At 37.8% G+C, this 15460-nt stretch overlaps 1 protein-coding gene across 2 annotated transcripts in view; it reads left to right on the top strand.

The window, feature by feature from the left end:
• The window catches only part of LOC114520911 (A disintegrin and metalloproteinase with thrombospondin motifs 3-like), a 39276-nt gene extending 26620 nt beyond the window's left edge, over nucleotides 1-12656 (top strand). Inside the window, exons 10-33 of one of the 2 annotated variants that reach the window (XM_028541261.1) lie at nucleotides 132-262; nucleotides 408-427; nucleotides 573-681; nucleotides 1029-1172; nucleotides 1684-1825; nucleotides 1944-2057; nucleotides 2624-2778; nucleotides 3005-3068; nucleotides 3393-3504; nucleotides 3691-3837; nucleotides 4068-4318; nucleotides 4989-5097; nucleotides 5242-5375; nucleotides 5493-5613; nucleotides 5914-5994; nucleotides 6106-6290; nucleotides 6913-7171; nucleotides 7531-7657; nucleotides 8043-8244; nucleotides 9849-10014; nucleotides 10229-10372; nucleotides 10564-10820; nucleotides 11023-11112; nucleotides 11621-12656. In XM_028541261.1, the coding sequence (XP_028397062.1) occupies nucleotides 132-262; nucleotides 408-427; nucleotides 573-681; nucleotides 1029-1172; nucleotides 1684-1825; nucleotides 1944-2057; nucleotides 2624-2778; nucleotides 3005-3068; nucleotides 3393-3504; nucleotides 3691-3837; nucleotides 4068-4318; nucleotides 4989-5097; nucleotides 5242-5375; nucleotides 5493-5613; nucleotides 5914-5994; nucleotides 6106-6290; nucleotides 6913-7171; nucleotides 7531-7657; nucleotides 8043-8244; nucleotides 9849-10014; nucleotides 10229-10372; nucleotides 10564-10820; nucleotides 11023-11112; nucleotides 11621-11692 (3336 nt within the window). In that variant the 3' untranslated portion in view covers nucleotides 11693-12656. The remainder of the gene's footprint in view (nucleotides 1-131; nucleotides 263-407; nucleotides 428-572; nucleotides 682-1028; nucleotides 1173-1683; nucleotides 1826-1943; nucleotides 2058-2623; nucleotides 2779-3004; nucleotides 3069-3392; nucleotides 3505-3690; nucleotides 3838-4067; nucleotides 4319-4988; nucleotides 5098-5241; nucleotides 5376-5492; nucleotides 5614-5913; nucleotides 5995-6105; nucleotides 6291-6912; nucleotides 7172-7530; nucleotides 7658-8042; nucleotides 8245-9848; nucleotides 10015-10228; nucleotides 10373-10563; nucleotides 10821-11022; nucleotides 11113-11620) is intronic. The other variant, XM_028541262.1, reaches the window with a different exon arrangement.
• Nucleotides 12657-15460: the final 2804 nt, after the last annotated feature.

Genomic DNA, 15460 nt, shown 5'->3' on the forward strand with positions numbered 1-15460 from the left:
GTCGAAACGTCGAGAAGTGTTTTGTCTATTTTAGGCAGTTGTTATACCACATTTGATAAGTTGTTTGAAGACGCTGCCACACTGCATGCTCTCGGGTTATATTATGAGAATGGTTTTGTTTACATTTACAGGAGATCGTTACCTTAGAAAAAGATAATCCCGCGAAAAGTCTTATGTCTACTTGCCAATTCATGTTGAATATAAGAATTGGTCGAAGCGACGCGGACCCCAAATTCCACGATCATGCAACATTCTTGACAAGGTAAGTACCCGATAAATGTTTTGGGAAGAAAATATCTCCCAAATGCCACTAGATTCCTATGAAAAGTATAGAAAAATTTAAGCAAGTACTTCTCCTAAACAAACAGTAAGGCTTATTAAATTTTTCCTTCTTTTTTTTACCATAGAAAAGTATTTGGTACTGCAGGTGAGTGGTACATACAAATAAAAAATGAGACTTGGTATCCTCCATAGTCATGCACACAAAATTACATAATTCGACATTGGATTAAACGAATGTCACTGTATATGATTGAGAACCAAGAGCTAAAACGCCTTTCAATGTTCTTCAGCTGGTTACGCCCCGGTCCGTGGGATGTGTCACCCGACGAAAAGTTGCACTCTCAACCAAGAAGATGGTTTTCCATCCGCATTTATTATTGCTCACGAGTCTGGTCACTCGTAAGTATTTTCTTCTTGACTTGACTGTAAGACTTGAATTCCCAATTGAGTCCTCCTTCAATACAAAATAACAGAACGAACAACTCGGAAATCATATTTCCTTGCCAAGCTTCTTGAAAATAATGGAATAGAATGGTTTTTTAACCATCCTCGTGTTCATTTTGAAAAACCTGGAAAACTTGTTTCACTAGAGAAAAAGTTTCAGCGGCATTAGTCCAGATCTCCACGTGTATTTTCACACTATGTTGTCGGACAAACACACAGTTTACTTGTTAAAAAAAGATTTCCATGCCATGGTATATTTCAAACGATATTCGTTCTCTAATCATCTTTGTTGTACATCTCAGACTCGGCATGGAACACGATGGAGAGAAAAACAGATGCTCATCGGTCACTAGCCATGGCAGCATCATGGCACCACTAGTTCAATCCAGGTTAAATCGCTTCATGTGGTCCTCGTGTAGTCGCAAGGAGCTAATGGGAAGTATCAGGTACAATGAGTTATTTTTTTCAGAAACATCTACTCATCGAGTTTCGACCTGAAAGAGTGTTTGGATAAGTTATAATTGAAATGGCATGTTTGCAAAACAAATGACTAGAGTTCAGTAGCATAGCCAGCCTGACGTTTTATCCCACTATGCTAATATTTTGGTGTTCATTGACTGTGACAACAATAAATTTCTGAAGGCATAAATAATAATAATAACTCGAAATTTACATAGCAGGCTAGCAGTAGCGTAGCCAGTCAGACTGGCTACGCTACTGCTAGAGTTTAAAATGAACTAAGCTCAATCTTGAATTCTTCCCCAATCGATTCCTAATTCATTGCGAGGATTAGTCAATGCATGAGCCTAAACACTATGGTATCAAAAGTAAAAGAAAACTCAGGGAACAAATGTTCTTCCCAGTTCAGTGATTATGCAGCATTGTTTATCGACAGTATAATGTTAATATTGTCTTTTGTAGGGAACGTCAGCATAATGTTAATATTGTCTTTTGTAGGAATTTCCCTTGCTTGAACGATAAACCAGGTAAAAAGCACGAAGATGACCTCCCATACCTACACAGGTATCCTGGTGTTCATTACTCCGTCGATGATCAGTGCCTGTTTGATTTTGGCAAAGGATACTCTTTCTGCAGAGCTGTGAGTAATAAAGTAGTAAAAAAGAGGCCGTTACGCTTCTGGTTTGATCTATAGTAATATTTTATGAGGTATACCGAATTGGTTGATAAAAACGTTCAATTCAAATGTTTCATTTTAGTTTCATCGAAATCCTTGTCAAATATTGTGGTGTAACATGCCTCCACCTCATAATCATTTATGTAAAAGTATGAGAGCTCCTGCACTGAATGGAACCGAATGTGCCACAGGAAAGGTAAAACAAACCTATACCATAATATCTCCATTGATTATATCACCACGACGATGATAACTTATTATCATCGGCTTGTATTGATTGCTATCGTCATCAATTGTTATGATTATATCGTTGATATTATAATACAATCATTATAATCCAATAATCCATCAATGAAGAAAATTTTCATATGAAACCTGCGAAACGATAGCTTTGACAACTATCCAGTTTCTTAGCAGCAATCTGGTGTCTATATTTAAACTTTTTTCGTGACCTTTTAAACTTTTTTATGTCACCTTTTAAATTCTGCCTCAGGGTCAAAACTAGATGTGATTTGGGGGGTGGAGGGTTCATATCCATATCTCATAAACGTTTAAAAAAAACCGTCGAGCACAACAGAATATAATATAAAGTCGACGTGTTATATCTTGTGTGAAATTCGTCTAATGGTATTAATAGTATGAATAAGGACTATCAAAAGGAATGTATTTTCTTTGCGAAAGTTCGTTTAGACAAATATTCAGTCTCCATATTATCATCGAGGTCGATGTTTCATAAAATAGCGCAATACTATTTTCATGCAGTGGTGTGTAGCAGGTCGGTGCGTTAGAAGAACCGAGAAGATAATAAAACCGAAAGCCATCGACGGCAACTGGACTGATTGGCAGAACTGGGAAGCATGCTCGCAAGAGTGTGGTCTTGGCGTTCGCATTCGTCGACGAACTTGCGATAGTCCAGCGTGAGTAATGTTACTTTCATGTTTAAAAATAATGCGTCTAAGGACTAAATCGTTTTGCCTACGTTAAAATAAACCATTTACAGCGTATACAATGAGCAATTACAACATACAGATAAACAATCCTGATATAGTTTGCAAATTGTGAACATGCAAGGATAATGACAGACAACTGAAGTATTTTGTTCATGAATATTTTGCATTCTTTAATTTCTGTTAACTTTTCCAGACCCCGCCATGGCGGTAAAGATTGTGTCGGAAGTTCCATGGAAGAAGACGTCTGCAAAATTAAGGTACAAATTCTGCCAATGACAACCTCATCCTTTTTCAAACTACATGCACTTTATCTTTTTCTGAGGCTTTATCTTCTTGTGAAACTTTATCTTCTTGTGAATCTTCTTCTTGTGTGTGTACTACACTTGCGCGCTCAGCAGTATGAAAATGGTTGTTTCTGCATGGTTAGAACTTAATTGATTTGGATGGAAATTCCCAAAAAGACTTCTCACTTTCCCTATGTTTGAATAATTCAATGTGTATCTAGAGCAGGCCTAACAAGCATAAGCATGCACCTGACGGTGTGAAGTGTTTGGTTACCAAGATATCTCAATCTCTTGTAGGACTGTGAACACACAATACCACTGTACAAAAACAATCTGAGGAACCAATGCGTTGAAATCGGTAGGAAGAGAGATAAATACCGACCGTGGTCATACTATGACGAAAGTTCAGGTATAAATTGAGATGTAAATTCTTTATTAGTGACAAATAAACATATTACTTCTCATACTAAACATCATAATTAGAAATTAAGCCGCAAAGTAGTTAAACAGCAATTCCCAAAAACCTGAAATCGATCATTCAAAATTCTATCATTATTTTGCCTTCGTGAATTGAGGTTATATCACTATTTTGTAGTGAATTTGAATTGCACGTTTGAGCATAATTTCTGCGCCTGGATCAACCTAAAACGAGATGATGAACGCGACTGGACCTTGAACCGAGGCAGAACGAGAACTTCCAAAACTGGACCCTCGGTTGACCACACTACAAACTCGACGCGTGGTAAGTTATTAAAAATTTAACCCATCATTTAAATGTCATCTGTTAAACGAACAGATAAGGTGTAATGTTAAGCCTTGTTTTCATTTGGTTGTTACCTGTTGTACAAAGAGAAATGATAGATAAGAAACTGTCTTTACCTCGATGAGGTTATAATGACCTCGTTTTACATTGGCTGCTTGCCATTTAGAGGCAATACTGGGCCTTGACATCGTTTTTCTTTTCGTGCGCAGGTCAGTACATCTATTTCGAGTCGTCCAGCCCCGTCAGAAATAAGGACAAGGCGGCTATAGCGAGCCCCGACATGGCTGTTCGTCGCGCGTGTCTCTCGTTCTATTACCACATGTTTGGTCATCGTATGGGGAGTCTGAAAGTCGTGAGGATAAATGCCAAAGGTCGCCGGATTTTGTGGGCGAAACACACGAATCAAGGAGACCGCTGGTTGAACGCCAAAATTGATATCGAGGAATCCAGTGTATATAATGTGAGTGAGGAGAGGGGTATTCAAGTGGTTAAAACATTTTAAAAAGTTTATATTCTAAATCGTCGAGAACAATTATGAAACAATAAAATTAACGAATATAAATTGAATTGAAAGATGACAGTTTATTACGAGATATATTGTAAACTCGAAGATGGTACAGCATACCGATCTAATCTCTACTGATCTAAGAAAGCAGCGCCTTACCAATCTAATAAGATAGGAAAACAAAGCCACCACTATAGGATCATCCTCCATGATAACAGCGGAGAAATAAGAGTGACGCCTAATCTATATCGATAAAAAGAAGAGTATATGACAGGTATAGAGCAGATCAGAAAGATTAAGTGAATCGATTTCATAACGAGCAAAGATATTGGGAGCACTTCTTTTGACCAGCTTATACAATACAGTAAAAATAAATTACGTATAATTTGGTTTGGGATGGTGCCATTATAGATAAAAAATAATTGATAGCTATACTTGTATTAACGTACATGGGCAATTCAAATCGACCATCATGTTTGAATTCTGCAGGCGTTACCTTTTGTGTATATAAGCCCTCAGCCCTGGAGCAGCAGAGTAATGCCGTTTCAGTGGAGAGTAGTTCGTGACTGGTATTGCTATCCATTCAGTACATAATAACTGACCAAATGATTTTATATTTCCACAGCTTGTTATCGAAGCTCATCGTAAAGACAGCTACTTAGGTGACATTGCGTTGGACGATATAACGTTTACTGTTGGATCTTGTGATGATAAAAATACCAACAACACTGAAGGTAAAGAAGAATACCTTTACAATCACTAATCAAGTTGTAGAAGTTGAATGTAGATGTTAATTCGTGGGATATGCTTTGCGACATTGTAGGTACATCTGTAAGAGTAGTATATGACCGTTTCTATTTTAATATTCCTATATCCAGCCAACGGCGCTTGTGAAGTGTCCTGTATTAGAGGTGGATCGAACAAGAGAATATACATGAACAATATTCTCAAGAACGGAATTCGTTGCAGCGATGACTCAGCGTTGGATATTTGCATTAATGGCGTGTGCAGAGTATGTAAAAAGGAATTAAACTGGTTAAACTATTAAAACTAACACATTCTCCACTCGTGTGTACATTCTCTGGTTGTGGAAAGTCTTTAATCAAAACTTTTTCTTTAATTCATTTAGAAAGTTGGTTGTGACAATGTTCTTGATTCTGGAAAGAAGTTTGACCGCTGCGGTGTTTGTGATGGGAATGGAACTTCATGTAAACTCAACGCAGGAAATATAAAGCTTACTCAGAACGAGGGTAAAATTCTCTCATATTTAGCACTACTATTTCTATAGCGTCCACAACCTAAGAGTTGGAGAGGGAGGTTGGGAGTCTTAAATATCAGGAAGACATCTCAATTTCCATGTCACCACATTCTTCCAGTCTGACCAATGCTTGCCTTTCGACCAATTCCATCTCCCCCAAGAATAGATCTTAAAATGAATATTTCTGCGATTTCTTCTTTCGTAATGAATAATAAATTCGTAAGGAATATTCTGCAGGATATAGCTAAAGATCGTTAGCTAATCGTAGGCATGCATATGTTCTTTTTATCAGATATGGAGGTAGTGTTGAATGTTCCAAAAGGATCATCTAGTCTAAACGTCAAGAAACGCTCAAATTCAAATAATCTTTTAGGTAAGAAGACCATAATGCATAACGTTCAATGTATGTGATTCGAGAAACAAGTATACAAAGAATTACAAATAAAAATTTAAAAAACATTGAAATAATTTTCATTTTATATAGTGTTAAGTGTAGGAGACCCGGACGAGCCTGACGATATTGAACATATTATCAACGGAGATGTTCAAGAATCACCGCCAGCTATTTATTATGGCGGGGGAACCCAATATGTGTACACTAATGAACATGGTGAAGAAGTGATCAAGTCCTTGGGCGTCGTGAAAAAACCCGTTTTTCTCAATATAAAGGTGAGTGCTGCATGTGTACAAGTCTGGACCTGTTGTACGAAAGTTGGATAGCGCTATCCGCCGTATAGTTATTATATTTCATAAAATGATTAATTGCTTAATTGGGGGGGGGGGGTGCACATTCATATATTCGTCTTATGCCCGAATGATTTCTTTTGTATGCTATTGTTCCCATGGTATATAAACATGAATATATGAATATACACCACGCAATTAAGCGGTCTAGCTACGACCCTGACGCCTGTATTCTAAAAGCTCACTCACACTCAAACTCATTGAGTGGGAGATCTTAATGTTATCGTAACGTTTCCATGGCGGTATTTCAAGCCGAATAGTGGCTTGATTTTCAGTGTTTTACCTTAAATCTTTCCACCAATTCCGAAAGTAACTTTCTCATTGACTAGCATTAACAAAATTTATATATCACACTCAATGAGTGTAAGTATGAGTGAGCTTTTTGAATACAGGCTTGAGTAATGTTATCACTTCTGGAAATATTTCGCCGAATCCCCCTCACTCCGGGTCTATAAATGATAAATATACTCCGTCGACATACATTACCTTGTCTAAGCCAAAATTACGTGCATTGCATATTCTAATGCTAATTATTTATTGTTTTTAGGCAAAAGAAAGGACACGATATTCTCCAATCGAAGTAACATACGAGTATTTCGACCTTCTGGACATAAAAGCAGGAAGGGAAATCCCAGGAGTTAGCGCAGTGACGCTAGAAAACACAGAAATGAGAACCCGCCCTACGGTCAGTGTTGAAGCTTTAACTCCAGAGGCCACACCCGAGCCAACACCAGCAGTTCAGGAAGAACAACCTCGATGGGTTATTACAGATAATTGGACACCATGTTCTCGTTCATGCGGAAAGGGTATGTATATATAGTTTCTTAAACAAAACACTCTTAGTGTCCAAGCTGCACTGCGCGAAGTGTCATTCTAGCTACAAATTTAGCTAATTCAAAGTATGATTTAGAAAATGATATTGTTATTTTAAAGTGTTATTTGACTTCAGTCAGGTCATTTTGAACTAAATTTAAGTCCAACGTCGTTTTAAATATTGTTCAAAATAACTTTAAATGTTAGTTTTAATGTTAGTTGTAGAGTTAAAATAATACTTTGTGTTAAGGAGAGTGCGGATTCAACTGCACCCTAGGATCTGTTCATATCAACTCAGTCAGTAGCTTTATTTTGGAACCGACATTTTCTAATGTGGCCAAATTTTTCATAGGAGTGACATTTCTAAAATATTTCTGTAAAATTGGAGATCAAATACAACCCAGACTGCTTTGCAAGGATTTGACTTTGGACGTCAAGGAGAGATTCCGTTACTGCAATATACACCCTTGTGAGAATGCGTGAGTATTTTTTGTGAGTTACATATGTAATCAAAATATATTTTATTTAATTTCAATGTTCTATAAATGTCGAAAGGGCCCTTTGGATCTAGCTGTTCTATGAAGGGCGAAATTTAAATCTTTTAGTCCTAGTTTCCTATCAAGCATGACTCATTGGACCTTACTTTGGCATTCCCATCAGATCCAATGATCTTGTTTTATGTGTGCCATTTTTGCTATTACCAATTAAGGAGCATCGTTTCATCACGAATTTGTTTCTAACAAGAAGCCGTATTACAACTACGTTGTTTCCGCTAAGCCAAGTACCAGTGCATTCAGTCAGAAGTGAATAAATAGTGAGTTTCGTTGAGCAGACTTACAAAAACGTGTTCCATTTATCTTCCAGATATCAATGGTTACCTGGGCCGTGGAGCACCTGCTCGCAAACTTGCTCTCTTGGTATTATGACGCGCCAAGTCACGTGCGTCGAACTAGCTGGGAAAAAACAGGTTGCACCTGCGCGTTGCGGGGGATGGAAACCAAGTGAGACGAAGGCTTGCATCTTGGAGGTTTGCGAACCCAAGTGGTCGACTGGAAACTGGACTGAGGTACGGACGAATTACCTTTTTCATGTAGTACAAAATTGTCAGGTTTATCGAACCCATGAGTAGCCTGTTAAGGCACGACCGCCACACGACCACTTACGATCAAACACGATCACACATGAATTGTACGCATTGTTTTTCACACATAACCGGAGTACACCAGGGATCGAAAAAAAGTCCATCTTCGGGACAAAAAACTGCTTGAGCATGTTGGCCATGTGAATGATCTAGTCAATTTAAATTTGTTGTGGCTATTCTAACAGAACAAAAAACATATACAATTTTTTTGTTCCATCAACAAACATCCCTGAAAAAATTTAAAACAAGTTGTCTTAAAGTGCCCCTGACACAAAATGCGATTTTTGCACCATGGAAAGTACGCATTTGTCCGAGTGTTATGGTGAAAGAATTTTTCGATTTTAAAAAAAGGAACAAATTTTAGAGCCTCTTGAATCGATATATTTTTGAACCCATGGCCGTCGTAACAGAAGACTGGGACTAGCGATTTTCGTGACGTCACGCAAGTGAGTCGCTGCAAACTCACAGTGTATTTCCTAGGGTTCTATGCTGTTTTTAATACACATTATTTCAAATCACGTCGACCGCAGGATTCAATTTTTATACTAGGTATCAGGATTAAGGTTAAATGTTATACGTTGCATCGTCGGAAGAGAAGATGCTGAAGAATAAGGGTATTTGAAGCGCGATTTGAAGCGCGCATGCTATGATGAGTCGCGATGACGACTCAGAATTGTACCCGCTTTAGCATGTGGTGAAAAGCCTCTAGATGACAATGAATAGACAGAAGCCTACCAAAAGCAAAAGGCACAGAAAGATCTCATTAACAACTGCGTGTAATGTATGAAATGCCAGACGGGTTATATATAGCGAATAGTCATCACAGTTTCGACCTATAGTCGCGACATGCCGAATTTGTAATACACTGATTTTGACCGTGATCATGCAGTGTGTTGTCTTTTGTCTTTATACGTGTAAAATGCGAAACCGATCGATCTCCTCACGAAGCGAAATGTCTGTTTATACTTTTACAGATAGATAAATGTACGGAGTCACTTATATGAGACCAAGACGCGAATTTAAAATACGTAACTTTACACCATAGTTCTTTGTTATTTACGTACGGGCATATATTAAATCCTCACTGAAACTATATTTAATATCGGGTATGTTATTATGTTTATAGCTACAAAAAAACTTTTAAAATGTGCGTTCACGTAATGAGACAGGTTTCTGCGTCATGCGCATAAAACTCTCAACGATAGACATAAGTTAGTATGCTTATACAGAATATAGCTGAACATAGTTATATCTCAAAAGCACTCAAAAGCCGACTCACTTGTATGACGTCAAAAATAACCCTCGTTCCAGTTTCCTTATAACACGGACATGTACCACTGGAAACCCCAAATTTGAGGCTTTCAAACGGCTCTAAAATTGCGACGTTTTGATGAAATCGAAAAATTCTTTCAGCGAAATACTCGGACACACGAGTCCTTTACACAGTGTAAAAATCGCATTTTGTGTCAGGGGCACTTTAATAGCACTGCTCCAACAACGCAACCTCAAAGTTTGTATTATCTTAACAGTGCACTGCGACATGCGGCCTTGGCAGCCAGACACGAGAGGTAATATGTGTTGATCAGCGAGGACAACGTATAAGTGGCTGCAATCGGACCACAGAGCCGGAGTCGAGGAGAAACTGTCGCAAGCCTGCCTGTGCAAGTCCACCTGCAGGTAGGAAAATGATTAAAGGTAAAAGTTAATCCTCGATTACAAAGAGAAACTAACTGCATAAAAAACTGAAGATATTGCTGCCTCGATGTATGGTGGCAGGATACCATCATCCTAAGACACGTACTATCTCCAATACAACGGATGCATTTTTAATGGAAAGCTAAGAATTGAATTCCGAACTACTTTATTTCACGTGGCACTGTGCTCATCTTCGTCAATTTCTCCTGTATAGATCCATTGGACTGTAATTTCGAGAAGGGCTTGTGCGAGTGGACACAGATGACGAATGACAATTTCGACTGGCAGAGAAACCAAGGAAGAACCAAAAGCACGGAAACTGGACCAAATCATGATCACACACTCAAAAATAGAGCAGGTACCCTTCGATTTTATTGCTTTTGTCTTTGAACCCTCAATATTGATAACCATATTTAACCGTGAATGTAAATATTCGGATCTACCATGTCCTGGACGTCTTCCAATGTGTGCACGACAGTTGCGCACAAAAACGTGTCTTTTACAATCGTACGTAGACATTCGGGTAACTTAGATCAATCTGTGTTTTAGGTCACTATATGTTCATCGAGGCATCGAATCCCCAACGGCAGGACCATCGGGCTAGGCTCATTAGCCCGGAGGTGAACGCTCGACAAGCCTGTCTCACGTTCTACTATCACATGTGGGGCAGCGACACAGGCAAGCTGAGGGTGAAGTTCCTCACAGAAAGCGGATATATGAACCAATATGCTTGGTCGAAAATAGGCGATCAAGGGAGGAAATGGACTAGAGCTGAAGTGAATATACCCATCGGTTTATCATACCAGGTGAAGAAAGAAAATATATAAACGCCCAATTCAGTCATTGGGGCAAGGGACACACGATTGTTGGGGCCGAGGTTTAAGACTAAATTTACCCGACAAAAGCGCGCGGTGCTCAGTCTTAGGATCTCGTCTTTTTCGAATTGGGAATAGTAGTAGCTATAGTAGTAGCTACAGTGTGATGATGTCTTGCGTCTTACGTTTCTAGATAGTCATTGAGGCAATTCGTGGCCGAGGGTGGAGAGGGGATATAGCAATTGATGACATAGTATTTCATCACGTAGGATGCCGAGAAATGGTAGGTCAACATGCGTATAATAAATGCCTCCTTAAAATGGAGATAAAGAGTTTTAAAGTAGTAACTGATTATAAAATGTGTGCGATGCTGACAGGGGCGTAACTAGAACGATAATTGGGGGATAATTCTGCCCGACGGATTTCTATTGTAAGCTATTGCACTTATTGTAAGCTATTGCGCTTACATATAAAATGTATTACAAAAGTGCAGAAATATATTGCACGGTGTGTAGTCGTTGATCCTGCGTTATAATGCAAGTCTCGGGGTGGAAGCGCAGTTTTTGTCGAGAATTGAGAACGTGCTTCCAGGGCCGCACACAGAGGAGGGAGGACGACAGGAGCAGTTGCCAACCCACCCCTAGAGAAAACTAAGCTTGTAATCTGAGCCGTTTTACTATATTGACTTTAACTAAAGTGATCAGTGCTTCACTGCCAGTGTGTTTCCTCGTCCTAGCAAAAGTTCCTGCGTGCTTTACTGATCCGGTTTTTTTTTCCTTTTAAAAAACAAGCGAAATCTGAAAGTTCACATTCACAGTGGGAAACAGGCGAGGAGAGCAAACACGGCTGGCAACTCGGAATAGAAGAAATAACCGAACATTAATATTTATAAATTTCCAAATAGAGTAGAATTGGATCAAAGGGAAATAGGATCAAAGGACAAGTCCAACAAGGGATGTCCTATCTGGTCATATAGCAATTTTTAAAATTTCATAATTGCAATTAATCGTTTCTTAAAATGTCGAAGAAGCTGAAAGCTAACGAAATAACCAAGGCAGGAAGAATCTGTCTTTAACAATATATAAAAACACGCTCATACGAGCCTAATTGTCCATTTAAGATTTAAATTTTAATCTATAGATATATTTGACTTCCCACCTTATATCCAAAGATGAAGCCGATATTTTTAGTCTTTTCCAAATTGCACCGAACATGGCTGAAAGGAGAGGAAAGAATTATAAACATAATAAAAAAGAAATAATTTTATAGACAAATTAAATAACCTAAGTCGTGTGGTACGAGCGACAAGATTGCAGCAACTTTTAACAAAAAAAGTCAATTTCATTTTAATAATGCATTCTCAAATTTATGCATTCAGAGGCCAAAAGGGGACATTAATATAAATTTGCCAAGTGGTGAAAACCAAGAGTTGCAGCAATGCTCGCATTTTCATGTTTAATTTGAATCCACACTGAAATTATTGCTCAGTAGAGGCCGGAAAAGCAGCCATCTTTTTAACCGTCCTATCCTACAAAAAAGGACTTATATTACTATAGTCTTTATTTGAATATGGACAATTCTGGCTGCATGCGAATTATACTGGTCAGTATCGTGTAAAACTTTAGAATTATTATCGTCTTATAAATATATAGAATGTAATATGTTTGATATTTAAAATGGTCCCTGTGGTACCCTAGCTATTGTCTTAGTCCAATTATATAATGTAAATATTGATAATGAAAGATACACTGAAGGTACGTTACTATCGTACTTTGCATTTTTTTTTATACTCAATTGATATTGTAAATTTGCAATTTGTAATTTTCTCCAGATAGATAATTAAATATAAGTTATATTACCAATGGGTCATACCAAAATGTCGGAATGCTTTTGTGTGTGTGAAGTTTCGCCTGAAAAAATTAATATAAGTTTGGGACCATAAAGTTTACATAATCGAAGCTCGTGTACTCAAGGAAAACAGTAAAGAATAACTCACTGACCTCTATCTAGCTTGGAAGTTGGATTTATGTAAAGTGCTAGCTGCTCGATTCGTAAGGGGTGAATGCATTGCAAAATGGTGTGCAGCTACATACGCCATCGATTACTCAACTATATAACATAATTTTGTTACTTGAAACACCAATCCATCCAGTATTTAATGAATTTTCTGGTCAAACTTGGAGCCCTTTTTTTTGGAGAGGTATAACATTGCCAGCAAAGTGTATACCCACACTATATACAAATTACATTAGGAGTAAAAGGCATGTTTTGATATAAACCTGGACAGTATTTATACCAAGATCTTCACTTCAAAATCGACACAATTCGCTTATATGATTTCCTGCCATGCAAGTGCAGGTACTAGGGCAAAATTGGTTGTGGATGATAACTTGATATATAAGACTATATGATATTTCTATGCCAGGCACAATTTCAGTGTAATTTCATATGCATAATCCACAGTTAACAAAAGTAATATGGCAACATTAAATCTATACATATAGGGAGAAAATATTCGTGTTTTCAACCAGTTTTTGGAAGCATTTGTACGCATAGTGCATGGGGGATACTGATTCCTACATCCTGGTAGTGGTAAGTACGAATTTAACCTGGTGCAAATTTCCTTGGTGCATGATTATTATTTCAAATGATTTGTCAAGGATTATATCTATATATATATAGCGACGATACATTGTCAAAGTCAGAATGAAAACTACTTTCTAAAAGACGTTTCGCACCGCGCGGGCGAGATGTCGCAATAACTATATACGCATATATAGCCATATAGCTAGGACACAAACACCTGCATTTCGTGACCTCTTTGTCGTGAGTAAGCTATCAAGCTATTAGCCAGTTCTTGAGCTGATATTTTTAAAAACAATTTTGTATCCAAGGTAATTAATTTCGACCTCTTTAGATGTTAGAACGATAGCATAGTCTACAGATCTACAGATTAAACCTTTAGTATAATCATACCATTCTTATAAACTCTTAACCAACGAAATTCCGAAAAGGCCATCGAGCTGTGCCTGAAAACGCTGCGCACGCCGCCCACGCCAGAAAGGATCATGTCTCCAGATATGCGCTTCTAACTCACCTTGTCGCATTTTGAAAGGGTGCTTGGTTTTGCAATGTAAAAAGTGCGGAAAACCACACATTTCCATTTCAACTGCAATCGTTGAAAACACGTAATTAAGCATAAATATGGTTTATCACGACATAATAGTCTGAAAAATAATCCGCTAAGGTCCATCTCCGTATCTTGAATGGGCGTGGTTCAAGTATTACAAGCAATAAATGGTATTATTAATGCGTGCGGATATCATCTTAAACTTCGATGAAAACAAAATGACTGTTTTTGAACTACGCGTTCAGCAATGAAAATCGTCTTTATTTTCGCACAGGTTCGGTAACTTTCAAAACGATCTTTTGTTAACTTCCTGCCGGAAATTATGACATTATCTTTGAGGTCATCCTATGAAGCTGCCGCACTCGTCGATAATGTTTCCCGTTTTGTTTTCTTCACTTATCTATATCCATAGGACTATATCCATTTATTCCTTTCACCTGAAGCTATTCGAAACACTATTCATTGATAGCTATATATAGTCACATATTGCCTCTAGCGCTATATACGATTGACACTGCTTTGAGGATAACTAATTGGTTAGATTTGATTCAGTGAGATTTATTTAAAAAATACAGAATTAAGTGGCGATTTGCTAGCTTATTTCAGGGCGTCTATGTCAAATGATGAGAGTAAAGGAAAATATTTTCAAGCCAAATGACCTTTGCAAAGAATCATGCAGCAAGCTTCGAAACTAGATGCGTGACTAATGAATATTCATTCGTGAAGTAACTCGTGGAATAAAGAAACAGTGTTGCATTAAAAATATACTTGAGAAAACATACAATTCACTTGCACGTACGTATATATATAATGAGCTGTGTTTAGCACATAAGATTGTAGCTCCGTTATGCAGTTTTGGAATTCGCCGACATCCAGACTAAGTACTTTATTATTCAACACATGCGAGCAATTATTAGCCATCACCCAAAGAATTACGACACTTCTGGACATTGCATGCGTTCATAAATATTTTTTCGACAAGACTCGTTGATATTTCATGCAAAATTAGATTGAAAAGTTTCTATGAGATTTATTCTTGGGTAAATCCGGTCGGTTACGCTTGCTCAAAGCTAATTTATCATTACTCTGATACTTCGCAGACACAGGTTTACTATTTGCGATAATGACTATTTAAAAAGAATTAAATTAAGCAACAATAGTCCTTGGATTTCGCTTGATTTTATGTTCATTATTAGAATTATACAGTCCACATTTACATGCAGCTGTTTGCTTGGTGCAAAGAAAAAGCGCTAATAATAGCCGTCAGGAGAAGTATGGAGCAACACAGGTGTGTATAACCAGTTTAAAGCTGTCAATGACCAACAAAGATGAAAGAACATTTTTGCCATTCTAAAATAAGAGAAAGTATTCAATTCCAGCTCTCTTGTCAAGTTCGGATCAGTTTATCTCTAACAGAGAAACAGGACGTCTTGAGGACTCTTGAAGAGATAAACCTCCTTGCAGGCTTTTAAAACATGCTATCCAAATTTTTTTAACATCG

This window comes from Dendronephthya gigantea, unplaced genomic scaffold, assembly GCF_004324835.1.
Source record: "Dendronephthya gigantea isolate DGI-Jeju-01 unplaced genomic scaffold, DenGig_1.0 000018F, whole genome shotgun sequence".
Taxonomy (NCBI): Eukaryota; Metazoa; Cnidaria; class Anthozoa; order Malacalcyonacea; family Nephtheidae; genus Dendronephthya; species Dendronephthya gigantea.